This window comes from Salvia splendens, chromosome 14, assembly GCF_004379255.2.
Source record: "Salvia splendens isolate huo1 chromosome 14, SspV2, whole genome shotgun sequence".
NCBI classification, from domain to species: domain Eukaryota; kingdom Viridiplantae; phylum Streptophyta; class Magnoliopsida; order Lamiales; family Lamiaceae; genus Salvia; species Salvia splendens.
Window position 1 is genome coordinate 341,477 of NC_056045.1, and position 24,276 is coordinate 365,752.

The window sequence follows — 24,276 nt, forward strand, 5'->3', positions numbered from 1 at the left end:
CCACTACTCTGCATGCGGAGGGCGTTGACGGCAGCCCTGATTTGGTTCCACGCCTTCCGGCAATCCTCCCCGTTGTGTGGCCTCCCCTCCGGGCAAAATCGCTGGTAGGCTGCTGCTACCTTGCCCCACATGTTGACGATCCTCTGGTTATTAGAAACAAGAGGATCGTCGCAAACACTCACCCACGCCCTTGACAGGGCAACGTTCTCCTCGTCCGTCCACCTTCTCCGTGCCATGGGGTCATCCTCACCCGGCTGCGACGACTCCCCGACCTTCTTTCCCTTGCCCTTCTTCTTTGGGGCGCCACTACCCTGCACTGCTCCCCCCGTTTGAACGGGAGTTTCCGGAACTCCGAGACTATCAAACCCAAAATCCGCCAACGAAAATTCATCAAAACCGCTCGGCGTGAACTGCGCATCCGTTGGGGTCGATGTGTGCGACGAAGCAGTGCTGAAATCAAAACTGGGGCGATAGACGTTCCCCTGCGTCACCTGCGTCGCCGGTACTCCCCCCGGCGTCCCCTGCGTCGCCAAACCTCCCCCGGGCATCATCTGCATATTGGGTGCCCACCCCGGCATCATCTGCATATTGGGTCCCCAACCCGCCATCGCCGGGAACCCCCCCGGCGGACTACCTCCGGTCGGCATCCCGGGTAGCATCTGCTGCCACGGGTACATGTTGTAGTACCCGGGCATCTAATTCCATCCGCCTCCAACATTAATTGGGGGAGTTTGAGAACCACTCGTCCCTGAACTAGGCTCGTTGTTTAGATCCATTTCTCGGTGTTGATCTTGTATAGAAATTAAGATAGGGAGAGTACTCGTTAATACAAGTGGTGCGAATGAAAATGAAGTGCAAATCGAGTATATATAGTGTCTCGAAAATTTAAAAAAAAAAACAAAAAAACCGATGGGCGATGCGCTGGGCGATCCCGACGCTGCAATGGCGCTGAGCGGATCGCCCAGCGCATCGCCCAGCGCCCGTCGACCGCCTAACGCTAGGTGATTTTTAATTCCGAAAAACCGCTCGGCGGTTTTTGGAAGCTGCAATGGTTCGCCTAGCGACCGCCTAGCGCCGGCGCTCGGCTAGGCGGTGCGCTAGGCGCCATTGTGGATAGCCTAATAACTTTGGATAAAATCTTGCCTCTTCTCACACAAGTTTTGGTATTTCACTATTTGGTTGATAGTTCGTGTAATAAAGAATGTGTCTTCCGAAATTCCATCAGAAACCAGAACTGCTAACTGACAATACCAAATTCAGCAAATCATCAGAATATAGATTACAAAGGAATACATCATGTTTTCAGTCATCAATTACAACATAGTAGTATTAGATCATTTCTTGTACATTCACACACATCCCAAACCCCAAAGAACAACACAAATGGAATTAACAAAAGTGAAAAAGAAACAAGAATCCCAAAACAGAAGTAAAAGAAACAGTTCTTGGGGAAAAATAATGAAAAGAATACAAGCAGCTCTTGTCTTCAGCAGGAAAGGGCGACAACGAAAATTTCCCAAGAAAGCTTCAAATGTTGCGTTCCTGCGTCTTGTGGTCATCTTTTACACCGTATACGCGAAGCAGAACGTGCCCGTGCCTGTCGTTCTACTATCTTCTTTCTGGAGCAATATCATACTACAAAACTTTGCTGATTTCTGCAGTGATCAAACGCAGGTAAAATCTCAATGCTGCTGCTGTTTTGTGTAATTTCACGTGTACAGTCCCGAATCGTCTAGAATTTTTCTTTACTGGTATCTGAAGAGACCTTAAACGGGCCACTAGAACCGAAGGGGTCGGAGTCATCAAATGAATAATTGCTGCTGTGGTCAAAGCCCCTCGAGCTACTTATGGAGTCAAACCGACCATAGGTCTCTCCACGGGGAGATGAGGCATGATCTTGTGTGCTGAACGAATCATACCTTGAGAAACTCTCGAACGGGTCTCTTGAATCATTGCCATACCTTGGAGAATCACCGGCCCTCGTAAGTGGGGTGCTGGGAACAGAATCCTCAAAGAACAGGTTACTCTTTGGGAAGGCACTTTCTGCACGAGGAGAGCTGCTTCTTTCTGAACTTGCACCAAAATCATTAGAACCGAAGAAATATTTTTCATCGTTCTTTGCACCGTCCGGATCCTAATAGTAGTGATAGTAGATTAAACAAGATATGAATAATGATAGTCAGAAAGGACTTAAAATCCAACGAATGCTTCACTCGAGCTTGCACTGGATGTAAAGTTCCATTTAGAAATGACTATCAAGTCTATGCACATTTCACATACAGATCAAAGAATCATTTTTCTTGCAAAGATATTCCACAAGGATTACCACGTCATGCATTAAATTCAACAAAAGTTGTGTGATAAAATCGTCAGTCTCATGAACATAATAAATAAGTGAAAGCAGGCAACAAAACTACTTGCCTTAGTATTGAAGCCCCACACCGAATCAATATCATCATTGTTATCAAAATCTCCCCAAGAAGGTTCATCAAAGCCTCTGCAGGTCAAGGAAAAGGATCAGGAGCATGCATTGAAGAAACTCACAAGATAGTTTGATTATTAAGAAGGCTGTGCCGTGTGACACTGTATTGCAAAAAAATTAGACCTGTTGGTTTCAGCATCTCCATCAGAGCTTTTTCTGAAATGACCCTCTGAGTATTCTTTAGACGGACTTTCATATGATGTTGGCCTCTCTGGGCTTCCACGTGGACTCTTTGACTCATCGGCACTGAAAACTGATTCTGAATCGAAGGCACTAGGCCCGGCAACAAAGGGTTTCTCAGGCTCAGAAGCATTGGACGGTGAATCAGGGGGGGAATAAGTATGGGTTGGAGAAGATTTTTCTCTCTCAACAGATGCTGGCTTGCCCTTTTCAGGAAGGGCAACATCAAAAGAAAATCCTGTAAGAAAAATAGGTATGTCATCTATAATGCAAGACTATTTTTAATAATGCAAGAATTCATTGTAAAAGCAGACTTCAGATTAAGAGGTCCTTGACAATTATGTGGGAATGAGAACAGGTATGTGTAATTGTGTACGGAAGTGCAATGGCAAGGGCGGGGTAAGAGATGTCAAACCTTCATCATCAAACTTGTCCCAATCTTCATCCCATACCGCTGCTATCTCTGGGATCCCAGGTTGCCAACCTTAAGAAAAAAATAAGAATAAATTTAATGGCCAGGCAGTGACAAATTAAATTAAATTAAATTAAGCATAATGAATTAGATTCAGTTATGACAAAATGGATGACGTGGATAGAAAGTAGAGGTATTAACACAAATGCTTTATTAAGTGATAAAAACTCGACAAAAGTTGATTCAATGTTCATGCTACATATCTGGTGAACCTCATGTTTGGAGAAGTTATTGAAACACTGTTTGGTTTTTAATTTGACTTATGAAGTAGCCACTAGTCAGTGATACTAAAAAACTGATACTGCATTTCGTGCTCTAACAGTAATCCGTAAATTGCTGTTCCTGATTCCCTTAACTCAAACTCTAAGACCACTATAAGACTAAAAATCGCAACCAGAACATACAATCTCTCTAGCTTCCATACATTGCTTAGATATCTGAGATTGCTTCAAGCCTTCACCACTTCATTTCGTGGCTTTCGTGTCCCCTTAGCCTTATATTCATCAACTCTCTTCCCTCCATTTTTTATTTAAACCTTTACACTAGTTCCCATCTCAATTTTTTATTGGCTAATACAATACTGTTCTGCTACCAAACACCTATAACATGGGAAAACGAGCTCTATTTCTTCCTTAGTTTTTTTGCCACTAAATTTTCAGCCTTTGTTTTTGGGCCATATGAAATGTAGTGAAAACTGAATCCAATATAATCTTCACTAGAACACCAAATTTATGAATGCAAAGGAAATTATCAGATCAAGGAATAAAGCATGCAGTTCTTTAGTTGGCGTGAGCAACATTGATATCATTTTCAGTATGAGAGAGAGTGAAGTGGTCATAAAATGATGCGAAGTCATGGTCAATATAAGATTACCTTGGGGAAGCTCAATTATTGCCGCAGACTTGACTTCTACAGAATGTTTCTTGCAACGTTCAGCCAATGCTTTTAATAGTTCCTCAAGATCGGATTGTATACGATCAGCACGCACCTAAAACCAGGTGGCAGGTACATAAATTAAATGCAACTTCAAACAGCTGAAGGGCATGTAAAAGACCAAACACCATCCTAGCTAAGCGACAGTACTAACCTGAAGAATACCATCAGCACTTCCACCTTGTTCCATTTTGGTAATTGCTTGTTGTAACTCCATCTTCCGTTCCTATTAATATGTAATATTGGTTCTGAATCAATTTAACAATAATCGTTGAGAGGGAGATGAATTCAAGTAGGTTACACAACCACATTATGCATCAGAGGGAAATTCAGAGAAGTCCACAAGAAATCTGAGCATTTCAGAAATATGTGCTTTTAGAGTCGCAATGGAAGGAAGGAGGTTACGAATGGAAATAAGGATACATTAATACCACATAGCACTAGCAGCAATTAGGACAGCAATTAGGATTTCCGGCCAGGCCGGGAAAGAAAATGTCTAAAATAGGGTAACAGTGATATCAAACTGAATCTGGTAATGTGGCTGTCAGCCTGTCAGTGGTCCATACGCAGTAAGGTTTGGTGAATGAAGACAATTTATCTTGTGATCTCTCAACATAATGGGGATGGGTATTGTAGATTGAAAAGACCAAGTCAAAGACTTTCAAGAGCAAAAATGCAAAAAACAATAAGGGAGCAACTCATCTGAATTTCTTCACAACCTTTTCTATTTTACAAAATACACCTTAATGAAATTCTAAGTAACTCAATTATAAGCTTAGACAAACTCCACCTTAATCAAATTCTAAGTGGCTGAGCAATTATAAAGCTTGTATGGTCAGCCAAGCAAACAAGTAGATAATACAAACAAGATCAGCAGTAGGATCAAAGTAGAATTGCCTGAATGTCACGAAAGGAAGCCTCTTCAATAGTTAACTTTGAATGAATTTCTGCAACTTGTTTGTACTTTTCTTGATATTTCTTCTCCAGCAGCTCAGCCTGGATATCAAATAAATTCCCTCAAATAATATTGTGAATACTTAAGTGCAATGGAGTTGACTGCTTAAGTGTGTATCTTGAATTTCAAACATACCTCGCCCTTGTCAGCTCTAGCCCTTTCTGTGATTTCATTAAGTCGATTATCACATCTACTTTTGTACAAAACCTGAAATATAATTTTGACAAAGAAGACAAATTATTGTAAATCATATGCATCAAAACTAGGTAATTGTGGTTGTATATAATTATGATGGCAAATAGCAAGCATAAGTTTAATGAATACAGTGACGTACAAGGTCTTGCATTTTTGTTCGATAGTATTCAAGCTTCTCTCTGGAATCCAAAATCACATTCTCCTTGTTGTCAACCTACCAATCACCACAAGAAACTTGTTAGACCAAGTTTATAGAACTTGGTGCTCATAAAAGATTAGTATTCAAGCTGTCAAAGGATGTATATGGTTGGGATTAGACTGAAGGCGGGATAATTATTTTTCTTAACCAACTGACAACAAAAGTTTAAGTCAACAAATATGGCATGCTCATTAACATCCTTACACAAGGTACGGATCCTCATCCAAATCTATTTTGACTTCAGCAAGTTTGAGGTGAAAAATCACAAAATATCTTACCAATAGGATCTTTTCCACTGGAAATACAGATAAATAGAAACACAATGGAGGCGCACAAATCTTCAAGAACACTCAAGACAACAAGACAAAGTATAAAGACCAGAAAGACTTGAAGTCGAATAAAAAAAAAGATAATCCTATGGAATGGCAACAGGTACCTTTCCAGTAGTTTCTGCTGCTTCCTGACCCCCAACATCCAGAGAATTGACCAGCCCATTACTGTGTTGATTTCTATGTGAATTATCTAATGTACGACCTCCAGCATTCTGGTTATATTGCCTTGATCCATCAGCCTGAGAGACTTCTGGCTGCATTGGTGGTCTTAAACCAGCATGCGTAACTGGTTGAGCACCAGGCATGCCCTGCTGTGGTCTTATTCCTAAAACCAAGAGAAATCAGGCATAACAGTTTGAAGGACGCAAGTTAAAATTAAGACAAGCGCAAGTCAATCAGTACCTGAAGCATTATTCCATGTCATACCACCATAAGCTGTAGGTGGACCTGCCAAAGTTACTAAAGTTTCGTCGAGCATGACACTATTTGGGATCACAGATGGAAGAGGCTTTCCTTCCCTGTACCGCTCCATCAAATAGAGTGCAACACAGAACTCCCTTAAAGAAAGCATGCTATCACTATCTTGATCTGATAGATCCCAAATCTGCTTTAAGACCTCTGGAGATGATCACATATATATTGGTAAGTCTGTTTGTTATCTAGTAATATGCTGGTATATTTTTTATGTTCTAGGCCACTCACACACCCAAAAAAGGGCGAGAGAGGAGAAATAGAAATAATAAACAACGTTCACAGCACAGAAAACCATAGTTGGACCACTCAGATATCTATAAATTTGAATTGACAGAAGCATCTGGGTAGGAATTAGCATGACATCTAAATCTGCTCCGAGAAATGTTAGCACTTAGGAGCTTTACAATAAGTTATGGAGTACTCCATATGACAAAATTTCAAATGGTTTATGCATATGTATAACTCCATAATCAGCAAGCATCAAGGTGATTCATGAAATTCAACAATATTTCCAGAAAGTAAAGCATAAGAATACAAAGGACATTCCATCAGCAGTCAAATAGTAAAGAAGAATTCCGAAGTGTACAAGTATTTTATGAATATTAGGTGGCATTCCAGATTACCAGATAAGTTCATCATGGAATGGTGATATTTGATAAATAGGTAGGATGTGCATAATCATAAAACTTTTGTAAGAAAAATATCACTAACTAAATTCAACCCTAATTGTTTGAGTAGAAACCATTTGCAAGCTTCAATTCATACGTAAATTCAAGAAGAGGAGTATGAATATATCTAATGAACTTCATACCTCTTGGCAGTCTCCAACCCAAGAATAGGTTACGTGCCTGTTCACCAGTAATCTTCCCATCTCTATCAGTGTCTACTTCCATAAAAACTTTTGCATACTTTTGAATGTCAGCTCGTGTCATTTTTGGCCATGAAATCTGTGAGGGCTCTGACATTGCATTCCCCATACCTGTTATGGATCCAGGTGTCAAGCCTGAGGAAGTGACTTGAGTTGGAGCCTGCTGATTAGGCTTGGGGACATACTGTGTCTGTGCAGCCGGAACTGCAGCAGGTTGTTTTCTGAGAGTGCTCTGTAAAGCTTCAAAGGGATCAGACTTAGCCAAAGTCTGGGCACTCGAACTAACAGGGTCAACAGCAGAAGATGTAGGCAGGCTACTTGTAGGTTGTAGTGGAGCAGAATAAACTTTTTGGGATGAAGACTGATTTGCAGAGAACAGGTCACTAGAAAACATGGCAGATGAATTAGGCCCAGTACCTGAACCAACTGATGCTTTAGGATCCTTGGCACCTGGGAAGGATGCAAGTGGGTCTTGGGAATTTGGAGCAACTGATGATATGGATGAATTAACTCCTCTATCCGAGACTTGTGTAGCAGGTCCAACGGAAGACCCAACTGACAAACCATTATTTGTGTTTGGAAGGCCAATGCCAGTCATGCCTCCAGAAATATATGGACCACTAGCCGCCTGAGGTGGACGTGAAGCAGGACCAGTAGGCATGGATATAGGCGGTCTCATCTGACTACCTTGTGAGGGGAAAAACTGTGGGTTCACGTTTGTATTTGGGGGAACCTGGCCATACTGATGGTTCAATGGACTGGCGGGCTGTCCCTGTAAAAGCTGTTGGTTCACTCCCATACTTGAAGGTCCCGTCCCAAACTGTTGGTTCATGCCAGTAGGAGAAGGCACCAGTCTAAGTTGTTGGTTCATGCCTGAAGTTGACAGAACTGTTCCAGATTGATGGTTAAAGCTTGAAGTAGGAAGAACAGGTCCTCTGAATCCAAGATTTTGAGAAGATGGCTGGGGAGTTGCACCGACCTGTGTCAAAGGTGAAGCAGCCACTGGGCTTGGGTGTGGTCCAGGTGTAGCAGGTACATTTATTTGGGGGGGTGGGATTTTGGCAGAAGCCGGAGTATATAAGGCTGCCTTAACAATATCTCTCGTCAATTCTCGCTTGCTTTGAGCCACTGTAACAAGCTTAAGAGCATTATAAAACTCAGGACGACTGAGAAAGCCAGTGCCATTTTGGTCAGCAAACATCCATATCTGCAGCAACAAGTTCAATATTGCACAAACATCAGCACGTTATAATCATCAAAAAATCAGGATGAGCAGGGGGCTCTGTGGCATATCTGCTAGCTGGGTTACTCAATTACTCTTAACAATCGCCAAAGTGTAAGACAGCTAACATCAAGAACATTTTAATAAGTTAACATAATGGTCCTAGTATTTAATTGCATCCCATCCCACTATTGGTTAGAAAGGTGAGAGGTTCAATCTATGCAAATTGCTGCAATGAATGATGCAACCCCTGACAAATATCAAAGCAAAGCCCTCCAATCCACTGATACCAACTTCATATATCATGGAGGTACTGTGTTTACCCAAAACCCAAAAGACAAAAAGGAAAAAGTGAATTATAACATCATAATTACAACTTTACAAAATGACTAATCACGTGCCATCTCCCAAACATGATTATCGCAATCAACAGTAAGCATATAAAAGACCATTTTAAACCTCTTCCATTATTGAGTATAAACTTCCAGACATAAAGTAGGCAATCCAACTCCATTGCTCAGCGTACTACAACCATCGCTATTACTCCCACAACTCCATCACTTAATACAGCTCTGAAAACCCATACCAGTACTAAAAAATGACCAAAACTTCTAAACATCCACATCCCCGGATATTAGATGGAAAAAGTTCAAACTTGACTAACGGAACCCAAAACACGCCAGCCGAAATTACTAACTTATAGTTGGTAAAACTCGCAAGCTACCGAAATTGAGCTAACTACGAAACATGAAGTAATAAAATTAACCTGCGCAAGGACTTGTCTGGGCAAATTGGATCCCTGCAGAAAAGCCACCGCCTCAACTCCACTGATCCGGCCGTCGCGATCCGCATCCGCCTTCTGGAAATACTCCTCGAATTTCTCCATACCTACTCCCGACATTTCCTATGCCCCTTCTCCAAACCCTAGATCACCACATTACTCCATCGATATCACCGTCCACCGGTATCTGCAGCTCCAAGCTCACAACCAATTAGCTCAAACAGGACTCATAATTGGCAATTTGTAATCAATTGGTGGAAAAATTAGGGGAATTCAACGTCGGGTCGAAGGAGAAAAATGGGGGAGATGACGCGATTGGAGAGATCAGGGAGAGACGATTTAACGATCAATTAACTTTACTGGTCGATATATTTTTTTATGGGGAATTTCACAAGGTACAACATTCGGTACCCGAATGTACAACATAGTTTTGCACGGGTTTATTCATAATCATGACATATTATTAATAATAATCATTTATTATTGCTGTTGCTAGTTGTCACGTGTGTTTGTATGAAATTTAGCTTGCTTCATATAATAATATTATTTACTATGGGATGTACTAATAATTTGTTATAAAATCAACTTTGTTTATTTTTAATTTTATAGTTGTTGATAAATATACTAATTGTGTAACCGTGACAATTTATGGATTTAATCATATTTTTATACTTTTATCTAACACAAACTAAATAACATTAACAAGACTATTCTCTTCTATATAATAAAGGAGGATATCATGAGTAAATATATCATAACATGAGCTGAAATAGTTCTTGATAAAATTAAAACATTTTACGTGCTTTGCTTTGAAGATCTATCACAAAAAATGATAGCAATGGTAGGCAAATAGATCAAAATAGGCGACACTTGTTAAGCATAGCAATCTTGCTATGCCAAAATAGAGTTAGTCAAGAATCTTACCTAGAAAACTCCAATATCATTAATTTATTACACGTAGATAAAATATGGGCTTAATATGACATGCTACTACAACTCAATTGATAAGATATTTTATCAAAATAAAATGTTGAAGTTCGAACAATCTTTAATGCGTGATTATGAAGTCGGGGAGGAGTTGTAATAGTACAAAAAAAGTTAATTGCATTGTACTATTTGAAGTGTTTTAAGTCCACCCTAATTATATCTTGAAATAATACATTATTAATACAAACGATTGTTTATTGTTTATTGCCATTGTTGGATTCTGAATTTAGTATTGTTCAATAATAAAGTTAGGTTTTTAAAAAATATTCAAGTAGGATCTGCTAGACCCTACTTGAGCGCCTTGTAGGCGACTATGCTGTGGTGGCAGTGTCACCATTAATTTGTTGAGTTTATATCACTCAATATTTTCTCTTTCCTTGCGGAAATATTTTATTCACTTTATAATGTTATTGCTTCCATCCTCTTATTCTTGTTCCTATCGCCGCCATTGATGGAATATTTGCTTCCCTCCCCCACAATTTAATGAATGGCATTTTTTCTTATAAATCTTGTTGAATTAATACTTTTGCACATCTTCAATGGATTCTGCAATTATTTTTTCTCAATCAATGAGTTTCTACGGAATGCTTCTTGAAATTTTGTGAACCTGAAATCGACGTTGCAATATTTCATTATTTGCAATAAGAGGGGTTTAAAAGAATGCTGAGAAATTTTAATAGTGAACTAGTTTTGAAATCCTTTCTCTTCCAATATTCAATTTGCAATCACAACCATGATATAACAGTTCTTGTGCAATCTAAACTCATGAAATGGCTCATATGAGGGGAATTTGATTTTATAAAGTGCCCAACAAAATTATGGTTTGCAGATAATAGAGGATAAAAGTTAGGAAATGGAAAGGGAAGAACGAAGATGACAGTGGATTTTGCAGGGAGATGCAATCATATAAAAATAAAAAGGTTCAGTGGCTTAAATTTGTATAGTAATCGGTGGAAAATCTGATTTAAACTGGTTCAGAATGATGGAGAAAACAAAGTGGGGAAAATATAATACTATAAGAAAAACTACTAAAAAGAAAAGAAAATTGATTTGTAATCCACGTCGGATGTCGCTCATCAGTAGCTTAGGCCATCCACAATAGGAATAGTCCACCAATAGCCCAGCCATGCCCTAGCCACTGCCACATCATCAGCACTAACAATCCTCCTGCTACATCATCAAAACAAGCAAATAGCCCAGCAATAGCTTAGCCATAGCCTAGCCACATACCATTCATATCACTACTAACAAATATGTACAAAATGAAATAAATAACAATCACACAATATATGGAATTAAATTTACGCCACAAAAACGAGAAAATTAACTAATATTAATAAAATTTAAAAAGTACATTAATTTAAAAAAATTACATAATTAAAAAAAAAAACTAACGTCGTGCAGTCCTCCACGCCCATAACTCTTCAATTAAATCCTTTTGGAGTCGAATATGAGTCTCCGTTTGGCGCATGTCGGCATGTGCTTGGAGGCGGCCGTCTTCATCGTGGGGTACCCCACTCCGTACGTTAGGGGCGGCAACGCCGTGGCTTGGACCAGCTTCATTATCGTCGTTGGCCCAATCAGTCAGTTGTCCACCTTCATCTTCGACAATCATGTTGTGCATGATTATACAGGCGTACATTATATCAGCAATGCAGTCGACGTGCCACAAACGCGTTGGCCCCTTAACTGCCGCCCATCGAGCCTGGAGCACACCAAATGCGCATTCCACGTCCTTGCGCGCCGACTCCTGCCGTGCCGCAAAGTAGGCCTTCTTCTCATCTCCTGGGCATCGGATCGTCTTCACAAAGACGGGCCACCTAGGGTATATCTCATCCGCCAAGTAGTAGCCCATATCATGTCGGTTGTCGTTGGCGACAAAACTGATGGCCGGACCGACACCCTGACACTGCTCGTTGAAAAGTGGCGACGAGTTGAGGACGTTGAGGTCGTTGTTCGAACCAGCTATCCCAAAATGCGCATGCCAAATCCACAGCCGGTAATCAGCTACGGCCTCGAGGATCATCGTGGGATTCTTTCCCTTGTAGCCGGTAGTGTACATCCCCTTCCAGGCGGCGGGGCAGTTCTTCCACTCCCAATGCATACAATCTATGCTGCCTAACATCCCTGGGAACCCATGTTGTTCCCCGTGCATCCGCAGCAGATCCCGGCAGTCATCGGGGGTAGGGCTTCGAAGGTACTGATCACCGAATATTTAATCACGCCCTGACAGAAATACTTCATACACTCCAGGGCAGTCGTCTCACCGATGTGGAGGTACTCGTCCCACCTAAAGCGGAAATACAGATATCGTTGCTCCAATCTGTTAACAATACGCATAAACAGGGACCTGCGCATCCTAAAACGGCGCCTGAAAAGGTTGGCGTTGAACCGCGGCTCCTGTGCGAAGTAGTCTTCGTATAGGCGCTGATGTGCAGCTACGTGATCACGATCAATCACCGCTCGGCGGTGTACCACTGGTCGAGGTCGAGGTACCGCCGGCTGCAAGGCCCTCTGCATCCATTGATCAATCTCACGGTTCGTATAGGCATCTAGCGCTTCGTTCATTATACGCTCGTACTCCTCAGCATCCCCACCACTCTCACCACTACCACCGGCGTTACTCATTTGTAGGTGTTGATCTTGTACATAAATTAAGATAGATAGGGTACTCGTTAATACAAGTGGTGCGAATGAAAATGACGGGCAAGTAGCGTATATATAGTGTTTCGGAGAAAAAAATTTAAAAATTCGCGCTAGGCTGTGCGCTAGGCGATCCGGACGCTGCAATAGCGCCTAGCGGATCGCCTAGCGCACCGCCTAGCGCCACGGAACCGCCGAGCGCTAGGCGGTTTTTTTTCGCAAAATCCGCTAGGTGGCTGCAATAGATCGCCTAGCGCACCACCTAGCGCCGGCGCTCGGCTAGGCGGTGCGCTAGGCGCTATTGTGGATGCTCTTAAATAAAGCGCGCAGCAGATCTAATCTCTCAGTAGTATTATATTATGTAAATAGTGACAACAAATTTGAACGTTAGAGACATATCTATTGATATAAAACAAGAAAATCAAGCACAACAATATTACAACAGTAAACATATCAATATATTGTCAATAGTAATGATAAGTGGGAATATTATAAACTCAAAACTATCAATTTTATAATCATTATTGTCAATTTAAAAATGTAAAAATAAGTGAAAATTTATTTGTATATGAATAATACTCTTATAAATAAATTTTATGAAAAAATATACTCCCTCCGTCCCATATAAATTGGTCATATTTCCTTTTTCGTCCGTCTCATACAAATAGTCACATATCCATTTATGGTAATCTTTTTCTCCTTCTTTTTAACTTTTTCATTTATGGGTCCACCATCCACTACACAATTTCAATTATTTTTTTCTCATTCTCTCTTACTTTACCAAATTACGCATTAAAACCCGTGCCAACCCTAAAGGGTCAATTTCTATGGGACGGAGGAAGTAAATAAAATGAATAAAATGCTTTTCATTATGATTTTAGAAGTGTTTAATGGTTAAGAATCTTAGTATTCTGTCCCACATCGGTGATGTGACAGAGCCTAGATTACTCTCTTGTACTATATATATGTGGCATGTGTTGAGTAATAAATTAGACCAAATACCTACGTCTACACCTAAAAAAATATAGACATAGTGGAGAAAGTAGTAGTTAGTACTCTGTCCCACATCGGTGATTTGGGACAGAATACTACTCCCTCCGTCCCACTTAAAATGACACGTTTTCCTTTTTAGTTTGTCCCAACTAAGATGACACATTTCCTTTTTTTGGAAACTTTCTCTCTCCAATTAATACACTCAACCACTTTTTCCAACTCCTATTAAAATATTCATCTCTCTTTCTCTCTCTATTTTAATACTTACACCCACATTTTCTTTCTCCAATTAAACACATTAACCAATAACTCATAAAATCTCGTTCCGACCAAGGAATATGTCATCTTAGCCGGGGCAGAGGGAATAATATTCTTAACAAAAACATTGTACCAACTAAATGGATTTTAATTTTTATGTTTAAAAGTAGCTGCTAAGGATGAATAGAATGATGGAGTGCTAGAAAAGTTTATGATTTGTATTTTAGATTACTGCCAATTTTGCTTTGATTTCACTGCCATGATATTTACTTCATTGTCTTTTGTAGGTCGTTGCATTCGGCACATGTATGACTATGGAGCTATCATCTTCTTAGGAATTGATAACTTACGATCCATTTTCCTTGATAGTGACAACTGTACAAAGTTAATTGAATTCATTTCTGATTCAACTTATCTAAGTGGTTGTGCAAGTCTTTTAGGCTCTACAACAACTTTGAAGAATCACTGGACAGTCTAAAATCCTTAACTATGCTAGGTTATTGTTGGGATTTCCTTTCCTAATATGTAAGTATTTCTCTCATATACTCTTTTGTCGACGAGGAATAGTGTCTTACTTAGTAATTCCTGGTCATTGTTTAACAGTTATGATATTAAAGTTGTTCAGAAGAACAAGTTCAATGATACAAATGAGTTATCGAAGAACCTTTTAAGTGGGAATGAGTGGTATTGTCAGCAAGCCTTTCAGGCTCTAAACCAGGCTGCAAGTAGATCTTCTTCTTCCTAAAATTTGTTTCTCCAACTCTACTTCATGTATGCATAGTTTGTTCTTTCCTATATTGTTCTTTCAAGTGGTCAGTTGTATTGTCTTTCATGCCATCCGGTGTCTTTCATGTCATCTAGTGTGACGCTTCCTTAATCCCATCATTTTGGTCATTGGTGGATAAATATTGGCGCTCGGCTAGGCGGTGCGCTAGGCGCTATTGTGGATGCTCTTAAATAAAGCGCGCAGCAGATCTAATCTCTCAGTAGTATTATATTATGTAAATAGTGACAACAAATTTGAACGTTAGAGACATATCTATTGATATAAAACAAGAAAATCAAGCACAACAATATTGCAACAGTAAACATATCAATATATTGTCAATAGTAATGATAAGTGGGAATATTATAAACTCAAAACTATCAATTTTATAATCATTATTGTCAATTTAAAAATGTAAAAATAAGTGAAAATTTATTTGTATATGAATAATACTCTTATAAATAAATTTTATGAAAAAATATACTCCCTCCGTCCCATATAAATTGGTCATATTTCCTTTTTCGTCCGTCTCATACAAATAGTCACATATCCATTTATGGTAATCTTTTTCTCCTTCTTTTTAACTTTTTCATTTATGGGTCCACCATCCACTACACAATTTCAATTATTTTTTTCTCATTCTCTCTTACTTTACCAAATTACGCATTAAAACCCGTGCCAACCCTAAAGGGTCAATTTCTATGGGACGGAGGAAGTAAATAAAATGAATAAAATGCTTTTCATTATGATTTTAGAAGTGTTTAATGGTTAAGAATCTTAGTATTCTGTCCCACATCGGTGATGTGACAGAGCCTAGATTACTCTCTTGTACTATATATATGTGGCATGTGTTGAGTAATAAATTAGACCAAATACCTACGTCTACACCTAAAAAAATATAGACATAGTGGAGAAAGTAGTAGTTAGTACTCTGTCCCACATCGGTGATTTGGGACAGAATACTACTCCCTCCGTCCCACTTAAAATGACACGTTTTCCTTTTTAGTTTGTCCCAACTAAGATGACACATTTCCTTTTTTTGGAAACTTTCTCTCTCCAATTAATACACTCAACCACTTTTTCCAACTCCTATTAAAATATTCATCTCTCTTTCTCTCTCTATTTTAATACTTACACCCACATTTTCTTTCTCCAATTAAACACATTAACCAATAACTCATAAAATCTCGTTCCGACCAAGGAATATGTCATCTTAGCCGGGGCAGAGGGAATAATATTCTTAACAAAAACATTGTACCAACTAAATGGATTTTAATTTTTATGTTTAAAAGTAGCTGCTAAGGATGAATAGAATGATGGAGTGCTAGAAAAGTTTATGATTTGTATTTTAGATTACTGCCAATTTTGCTTTGATTTCACTGCCATGATATTTACTTCATTGTCTTTTGTAGGTCGTTGCATTCGGCACATGTATGACTATGGAGCTATCATCTTCTTAGGAATTGATAACTTACGATCCATTTTCCTTGATAGTGACAACTGTACAAAGTTAATTGAATTCATTTCTGATTCAACTTATCTAAGTGGTTGTGCAAGTCTTTTAGGCTCTACAACAACTTTGAAGAATCACTGGACAGTCTAAAATCCTTAACTATGCTAGGTTATTGTTGGGATTTCCTTTCCTAATATGTAAGTATTTCTCTCATATACTCTTTTGTCGACGAGGAATAGTGTCTTACTTAGTAATTCCTGGTCATTGTTTAACAGTTATGATATTAAAGTTGTTCAGAAGAACAAGTTCAATGATACAAATGAGTTATCGAAGAACCTTTTAAGTGGGAATGAGTGGTATTGTCAGCAAGCCTTTCAGGCTCTAAACCAGGCTGCAAGTAGATCTTCTTCTTCCTAAAATTTGTTTCTCCAACTCTACTTCATGTATGCATAGTTTGTTCTTTCCTATATTGTTCTTTCAAGTGGTCAGTTGTATTGTCTTTCATGCCATCCGGTGTCTTTCATGTCATCTAGTGTGACGCTTCCTTAATCCCATCATTTTGGTCATTGGTGGATAAATATTGGCGCTCGGCTAGGCGGTGCGCTAGGCGCTATTGTGGATGCTCTTAAATAAAGCGCGCAGCAGATCTAATCTCTCAGTAGTATTATATTATGTAAATAGTGACAACAAATTTGAACGTTAGAGACATATCTATTGATATAAAACAAGAAAATCAAGCACAACAATATTACAACAGTAAACATATCAATATATTGTCAATAGTAATGATAAGTGGGAATATTATAAACTCAAAACTATCAATTTTATAATCATTATTGTCAATTTAAAAATGTAAAAATAAGTGAAAATTTATTTGTATATGAATAATACTCTTATAAATAAATTTTATGAAAAAATATACTCCCTCCGTCCCATATAAATTGGTCATATTTCCTTTTTCGTCCGTCTCATACAAATAGTCACATATCCATTTATGGTAATCTTTTTCTCCTTCTTTTTAACTTTTTCATTTATGGGTCCACCATCCACTACACAATTTCAATTATTTTTTTCTCATTCTCTCTTACTTTACCAAATTACGCATTAAAACCCGTGCCAACCCTAAAGGGTCAATTTCTATGGGACGGAGGAAGTAAATAAAATGAATAAAATGCTTTTCATTATGATTTTAGAAGTGTTTAATGGTTAAGAATCTTAGTATTCTGTCCCACATCGGTGATGTGACAGAGCCTAGATTACTCTCTTGTACTATATATATGTGGCATGTGTTGAGTAATAAATTAGACCAAATACCTACGTCTACACCTAAAAAAATATAGACATAGTGGAGAAAGTAGTAGTTAGTACTCTGTCCCACATCGGTGATTTGGGACAGAATACTACTCCCTCCGTCCCACTTAAAATGACACGTTTTCCTTTTTAGTTTGTCCCAACTAAGATGACACATTTCCTTTTTTTGGAAACTTTCTCTCTCCAATTAATACACTCAACCACTTTTTCCAACTCCTATTAAAATATTCATCTCTCTTTCTCTCTCTATTTTAATACTTACACCCACATTTTCTCTCTCCAATTAAACACATTAACCAATAACTCATAAAATCTCGTTCCGACCAAGGAATATGTCATCTTAGCCGGGGCAGAGGGAATAATATTCTTAACAAAAACATTGTACCAACTAAATGGATTTTAATTTTTATGTTTAAAAGTAGCTGCTAAGGATGAATAGAATGATGGAGTGCTAGAAAAGTTTATGATTTGTATTTTAGATTACTGCCAATTTTGCTTTGATTTCACTGCCATGATATTTACTTCATTGTCTTTTGTAGGTCGTTGCATTCGGCACATGTATGACTATGGAGCTATCATCTTCTTAGGAATTGATAACTTACGATCCATTTTCCTTGATAGTGACAACTGTACAAAGTTAATTGAATTCATTTCTGATTCAACTTATCTAAGTGGTTGTGCAAGTCTTTTAGGCTCTACAACAACTTTGAAGAATCACTGGACAGTCTAAAATCCTTAACTATGCTAGGTTATTGTTGGGATTTCCTTTCCTAATATGTAAGTATTTCTCTCATATACTCTTTTGTCGACGAGGAATAGTGTCTTACTTAGTAATTCCTGGTCATTGTTTAACAGTTATGATATTAAAGTTGTTCAGAAGAACAAGTTCAATGATACAAATGAGTTATCGAAGAACCTTTTAAGTGGGAATGAGTGGTATTGTCAGCAAGCCTTTCAGGCTCTAAACCAGGCTGCAAGTAGATCTTCTTCTTCCTAAAATTTGTTTCTCCAACTCTACTTCATGTATGCATAGTTTGTTCTTTCCTATATTGTTCTTTCAAGTGGTCAGTTGTATTGTCTTTCATGCCATCCGGTGTCTTTCATGTCATCTAGTGTGACGCTTCCTTAATCCCATCATTTTGGTCATTGGTGGATAAATATTGGCGCTCGGCTAGGCGGTGCGCTAGGCGCTATTGTGGATGCTCTTAAATAAAGCGCGCAGCAGATCTAATCTCTCAGTAGTATTATATTATGTAAATAGTGACAACAAATTTGAACGTTAGAGACATATCTATTGATATAAAACAAGAAAATCAAGCACAACAATATTGCAACAGTAAACATATCAATATATTGTCAATAGTAATGATAAGTGGGAATATTATAAACTCAAAACTATCAATTTTATAATCATTATTGTCAATTTAAAAATGTAAAAATAAGTGAAAATTTATTTGTATATGAATAATACTCTTATAAATAAATTTTATGAAAAAATATACTCCCTCCGTCCCATATAAATTGGTCATATTTCCTTTTTCGTCCGTCTCATACAAATAGTCACATATCCATTTATGGTAATCTTTTTCTCCTTCTTTTTAACTTTTTCATTTATGGGTCCACCATCCACTACACAATTTCAATTATTTTTTTCTCATTCTCTCTTACTTTACCAAATTACGCATTAAAACCCGTGCCAACCCTAAAGGGTCAATTTCTATGGGACGGAGGAAGTAAATAAAATGAATAAAATGCTTTTCATTATGATTTTAGAAGTGTTTAATGGTTAAGAATCTTAGTATTCTGTCCCACATCGGTGATGTGACAGAGCCTAGATTACTCTCTTGTACTATATATATGTGGCATGTGTTGAGTAATAAATTAGACCAAATACCTACGTCTACACCTAAAAAAATATAGACATAGTGGAGAAAGTAGTAGTTAGTACTCTGTCCCACATCGGTGATTTGGGACAGAATACTACTCCCTCCGTCCCACTTAAAATGACACGTTTTCCTTTTTAGTTTGTCCCAACTAAGATGACACATTTCCTTTTTTTGGAAACTTTCTCTCTCCAATTAATACACTCAACCACTTTTTCCAACTCCTATTAAAATATTCATCTCTCTTTCTCTCTCTATTTTAATACTTACACCCACATTTTCTCTCTCCAATTAAACACATTAACCAATAACTCATAAAATCTCGTTCCGACCAAGGAATATGTCATCTTAGCCGGGGCAGAGGGAATAATATTCTTAACAAAAACATTGTACCAACTAAATGGATTTTAATTTTTATGTTTAAAAGTAGCTGCTAAGGATGAATAGAATGATGGAGTGCTAGAAAAGTTTATGATTTGTATTTTAGATTACTGCCCATTTTGCTTTGATTTCACTGCCATGATATTTACTCCATTGTCTTTTGTAGGTCGTTGCATTCGGCACATGTATGACTATGGAGCTATCATCTTCTTAGGAATTGATAACTTACGATCCATTTTCCTTGATAGTGACAACTGTACAAAGTTAATTGAATTCATTTCTGATTCAACTTATCTAAGTGGTTGTGCAAGTCTTTTAGGCTCTACAACAACTTTGAAGAATCACTGGACAGTCTAAAATCCTTAACTATGCTAGGTTATTGTTGGGATTTCCTTTCCTAATATGTAAGTATTTCTCTCATATACTCTTTTGTCGACGAGGAATAGTGTCTTACTTAGTAATTCCTGGTCATTGTTTAACAGTTATGATATTAAAGTTGTTCAGAAGAACAAGTTCAATGATACAAATGAGTTATCGAAGAACCTTTTAAGTGGGAATGAGTGGTATTGTCAGCAAGCCTTTCAGGCTCTAAACCAGGCTGCAAGTAGATCTTCTTCTTCCTAAAATTTGTTTCTCCAACTCTACTTCATGTATGCATAGTTTGTTCTTTCCTATATTGTTCTTTCAAGTGGTCAGTTGTATTGTCTTTCATGCCATCCGGTGTCTTTCATGTCATCTAGTGTGACGCTTCCTTAATCCCATCATTTTGGTCATTGGTGGATAAATATTGGCGCTCGGCTAGGCGGTGCGCTAGGCGCTATTGTGGATGCTCTTAAATAAAGCGCGCAGCAGATCTAATCTCTCAGTAGTATTATATTATGTAAATAGTGACAACAAATTTGAACGTTAGAGACATATCTATTGATATAAAACAAGAAAATCAAGCACAACAATATTACAACAGTAAACATATCAATATATTGTCAATAGTAATGATAAGTGGGAATATTATAAACTCAAAACTATCAATTTTATAATCATTATTGTCAATTTAAAAATGTAAAAATAAGTGAAAATTTATTTGTATATGAATAATACTCTTATAAATAAATTTTATGAAAAAATATACTCCCTCCGTCCCATATAAATTGGTCATATTTCCTTTTTCGTCCGTCTCATACAAATAGTCACATATCCATTTATGGTAATCTTTTTCTCCTTCTTTTTAACTTTTTCATTTATGGGTCCACCATCCACTACACAATTTCAATTATTTTTTTCTCATTCTCTCTTACTTTACCAAATTACGCATTAAAACCCGTGCCAACCCTAAAGGGTCAATTTCTATGGGACGGAGGAAGTAAATAAAATGAATAAAATGCTTTTCATTATGATTTTAGAAGTGTTTAATGGTTAAGAATCTTAGTATTCTGTCCCACATCGGTGATGTGACAGAGCCTAGATTACTCTCTTGTACTATATATATGTGGCATGTGTTGAGTAATAAATTAGACCAAATACCTACGTCTACACCTAAAAAAATATAGACATAGTGGAGAAAGTAGTAGTTAGTACTCTGTCCCACATCGGTGATTTGGGACAGAATACTACTCCCTCCGTCCCACTTAAAATGACACGTTTTCCTTTTTAGTTTGTCCCAACTAAGATGACACATTTCCTTTTTTTGGAAACTTTCTCTCTCCAATTAATACACTCAACCACTTTTTCCAACTCCTATTAAAATATTCATCTCTCTTTCTCTCTCTATTTTAATACTTACACCCACATTTTCTCTCTCCAATTAAACACATTAACCAATAACTCATAAAATCTCGTTCCGACCAAGGAATATGTCATCTTAGCCGGGGCAGAGGGAATAATATTCTTAACAAAAACATTGTACCAACTAAATGGATTTTAATTTTTATGTTTAAAAGTAGCTGCTAAGGATGAATAGAATGATGGAGTGCTAGAAAAGTTTATGATTTGTATTTTAGATTACTGCCCATTTTGCTTTGATTTCACTGCCATGATATTTACTCCATTGTCTTTTGTAGGTCGTTGCATTCGGCACATGTATGACTATGGAGCTATCATCTTCTTAGGAATTGATAACTTACGATCCATTTTCCTTGATAGTGACAACTGTACAAAGTTAATTGAATTCATTTCTGATTCAACTTATCTAAGTGGTTGTGCAAGTCTTTTAGGCTCTACAACAACTTTGAAGAATCACTGGACAGTCTAAAATCCTTAACTATGCTAGGTTATTGTTGGGATTTCCTTTCCTAATATGTAAGTATTTCTCTCATATACTCTTTTGTCGACGAGGAATAGTGTCTTACTTAGTAATTCCTGGTCATTGTTTAACAGTTATGATATTAAAGTTGTTCAGAAGAACAAGTTCAATGATACAAATGAGTTATCGAAGAACCTTTTAAGTGGGAATGAGTGGTATTGTCAGCAAGCCTTTCAGGCTCTAAACCAGGCTGCAAGTAGATCTTCTTCTTCCTAAAATTTGTTTCTCCAACTCTACTTCATGTATGCATAGTTTGTTCTTTCCTATATTGTTCTTTCAAGTGGTCAGTTGTATTGTCTTTCATGCCATCCGGTGTCTTTCATGTCATCTAGTGTGACGCTTCCTTAATCCCATCATTTTGGTCATTGGTGGATAAATATTGTACCAGCTAAATGGATTTTTAATTTTTATGTTTAAAAGTAGCTGTTAAGGATGAATTGAATGATTGAGTGTTAGAGAAGTTTATGATTTGTATTTTAGATTACTGCCCATTTTGTTTTGATTTCACTGCCATAATACTTACTTCATTGCCTTTTGTAGGTCGTTGCATTCGGCACAAGTATGACTATGGAGCTATATTTTCTTAGGTACTGATAACTTACGATCCATTTTCCTTGCTAGTGACAACTGTACAAAGTTAATTGAATTCATTTCTGAATTCATTTCTGATTCAATTTATCTAAGTGGTTGCGCAAGTCTCTTAGGCTCTACAACAACTTTGAAGAATCACTAGACAGTTTAAAATCCTTTTTTAGAGATGTGAAGGTAATGCAGTAGATGCATGATTTACTATCCAATATAGTATGAGTGAGAGTGAAATGGTGATGGAATACAGCAGCACTTCCACCTTGTTCCATTTTGATGATTGCTTGTTGTAACTACATCTTCGGTTCCTATAATGTGTAATATTGGTTCTGAATCAATTTAACTGTAATCATTGAGAGGGAGAAAAATTCGAAAGTCCACAAAAAATATGAGCATTTTAAGATATATATATATATGTGCTTTTAGAGTTGCAAAGGAAAGAATAAGATGTTCCAAATGGAAATTAGGATAGGACATCACATACCACCAGTAGTCCAATTGTTTGGTGGGCAAATACTTACAACACTTGTTAAGCATAACAATCTTGCTATGCCAAAATGGAGTTAGTCAAGAATCTTACATAGAAAACTCCAATATCAGTAAGGGCATGTTTTGTAGATAGGTTTACGATGGATTGGCCATTTTATCCACTTAAAACCTAAGTTTTGTACTGTGGTTTATTTTTGAAAAAGCCCAACAAACCTGTTGAAATTATCCCGGCCCGGAGTCAAAAGTGCCCAAATTCACTGTTAGACCATCCGCAATGGGCGGACGATGGCACGCCCGATGGCGCGCATCGTCCGCGCCATTCATCGTCCGCCCCCACTGTGGGTGTGTGGCATAGGCCGCGGACAATAGTCGAGGCCTATGCTTCTGGCGCGACTTAAACCGCGGACGATGGCCATCGTTCGCTCCATTGCAGACGTCGCGGACGATGGCCATCGTCCGCGGCATCGTCCGCCCCATTGTGAAGGCCGCGGACGATGGCACGCGGTTTCGTTTTTTTATAAATAGCGTTCATTTGTAATATTTCATTTCACACGATTTCATCTTCGAAACTTACATTTACATAATTACTACGAAATGGATTCAAGCCCCAATAGCCCTACGTTTAGCGGAGAGGCGCATTGGCCGGGTACAGAACCCGGCGATTATCGTTCGTTCGGCGACAACACCCATTACGATTCCGATTTAAATACGGAATCGTATGGGTTGTCTGATATGGAGCCGTCGCCGCATCGGCCGATCCCGCCCCCGCAGCGACCGGTGCCGCCAAGGGGAAGGCGAAGCGGAACCGGCAGCGGGCGCAGAAGTTGCCGCCTCCCGGTGACTGTGATGAGTACGCCCCCGGCCGTACGAACTACTCCGGCGACGAAACTCTCACTTTGGCCCGGTGTTGGGTAGATATATCGGAAGATCCGATATTCGCCAACAACTAGAGACAAACCGCGTACTGGGAGCGCATCGCGGACCTCTACAATTCGGTCAAGCCGCCGACCGCGTACAAGCGCAAGCGTGAGCAACTCCGCAAGCACTGGGATCAAATCAATAAGTAAGTGAACTTGTACTCGGTGGAGTTCGAGAAGTGCGCGCGATCACAGGGGAGCAGCGAGAGCGTGCACAA

General features: G+C 38.5%; 2 protein-coding genes across 2 annotated transcripts; one reads left to right on the plus strand and one right to left on the minus strand.

Annotated features, from left to right (window-relative positions):
- Nucleotides 1-1,255: 1,255 nt before the first annotated feature.
- On the minus strand, nt 1,256-9,447 carry LOC121765086 (epidermal growth factor receptor substrate 15-like 1). Its single transcript, XM_042161134.1, has 13 exons — nt 9,079-9,447; nt 7,034-8,297; nt 6,151-6,366; nt 5,853-6,073; nt 5,357-5,431; nt 5,158-5,229; nt 4,965-5,063; nt 4,222-4,293; nt 4,008-4,122; nt 3,078-3,146; nt 2,606-2,900; nt 2,422-2,497; nt 1,256-2,134 (listed from the first exon to the last, which is right to left on the minus strand). The coding sequence occupies exons 1-13, from the start codon at nt 9,211-9,213 to the stop codon at nt 1,733-1,735; spliced, it is 3,111 nt and encodes a 1,036-aa protein (XP_042017068.1). The 5' UTR covers nt 9,214-9,447; the 3' UTR covers nt 1,256-1,732.
- A 4,831-nt stretch (nt 9,448-14,278) lies between these two features.
- LOC121765570 lies at nt 14,279-22,283 on the plus strand. The gene is made up of 6 exons (XM_042161770.1): nt 14,279-14,358; nt 14,578-14,658; nt 16,469-16,549; nt 18,360-18,440; nt 20,251-20,331; nt 22,142-22,283. The coding sequence occupies exons 1-6, from the start codon at nt 14,279-14,281 to the stop codon at nt 22,281-22,283; spliced, it is 546 nt and encodes a 181-aa protein (XP_042017704.1).
- The last annotated feature ends 1,993 nt before the right edge of the window (nt 22,284-24,276 follow it).

Excerpts from the sequence above, each read along its gene's own strand:
- LOC121765086 (XM_042161134.1), bottom strand. The coding sequence starts at position 9,213 with ATGTCGGGAGTAGGTATGGAGAAATTCGAGGAGTATTTCCAGAAGGCG. Across the intron at positions 6,074-6,150 it reads GACATGGAATAATGCTTCAG|GAATAAGACCACAGCAGGGC; the intron begins GTACTGATTGAC and ends TCTTGGTTTTAG. Across the intron at positions 4,123-4,221 it reads GTGCTGATGGTATTCTTCAG|GTGCGTGCTGATCGTATACA; the intron begins GTTAGTACTGTC and ends ACCTGGTTTTAG.
- LOC121765570 (XM_042161770.1), top strand. The coding sequence starts at position 14,279 with ATGTATGACTATGGAGCTATCATCTTCTTAGGAATTGATAACTTACGA. Across the intron at positions 14,659-16,468 it reads CTTTTAAGTGGGAATGAGTG|TTATGATATTAAAGTTGTTC; the intron begins GTATTGTCAGCA and ends ATTGTTTAACAG. Across the intron at positions 20,332-22,141 it reads CTTTTAAGTGGGAATGAGTG|TTATGATATTAAAGTTGTTC; the intron begins GTATTGTCAGCA and ends ATTGTTTAACAG.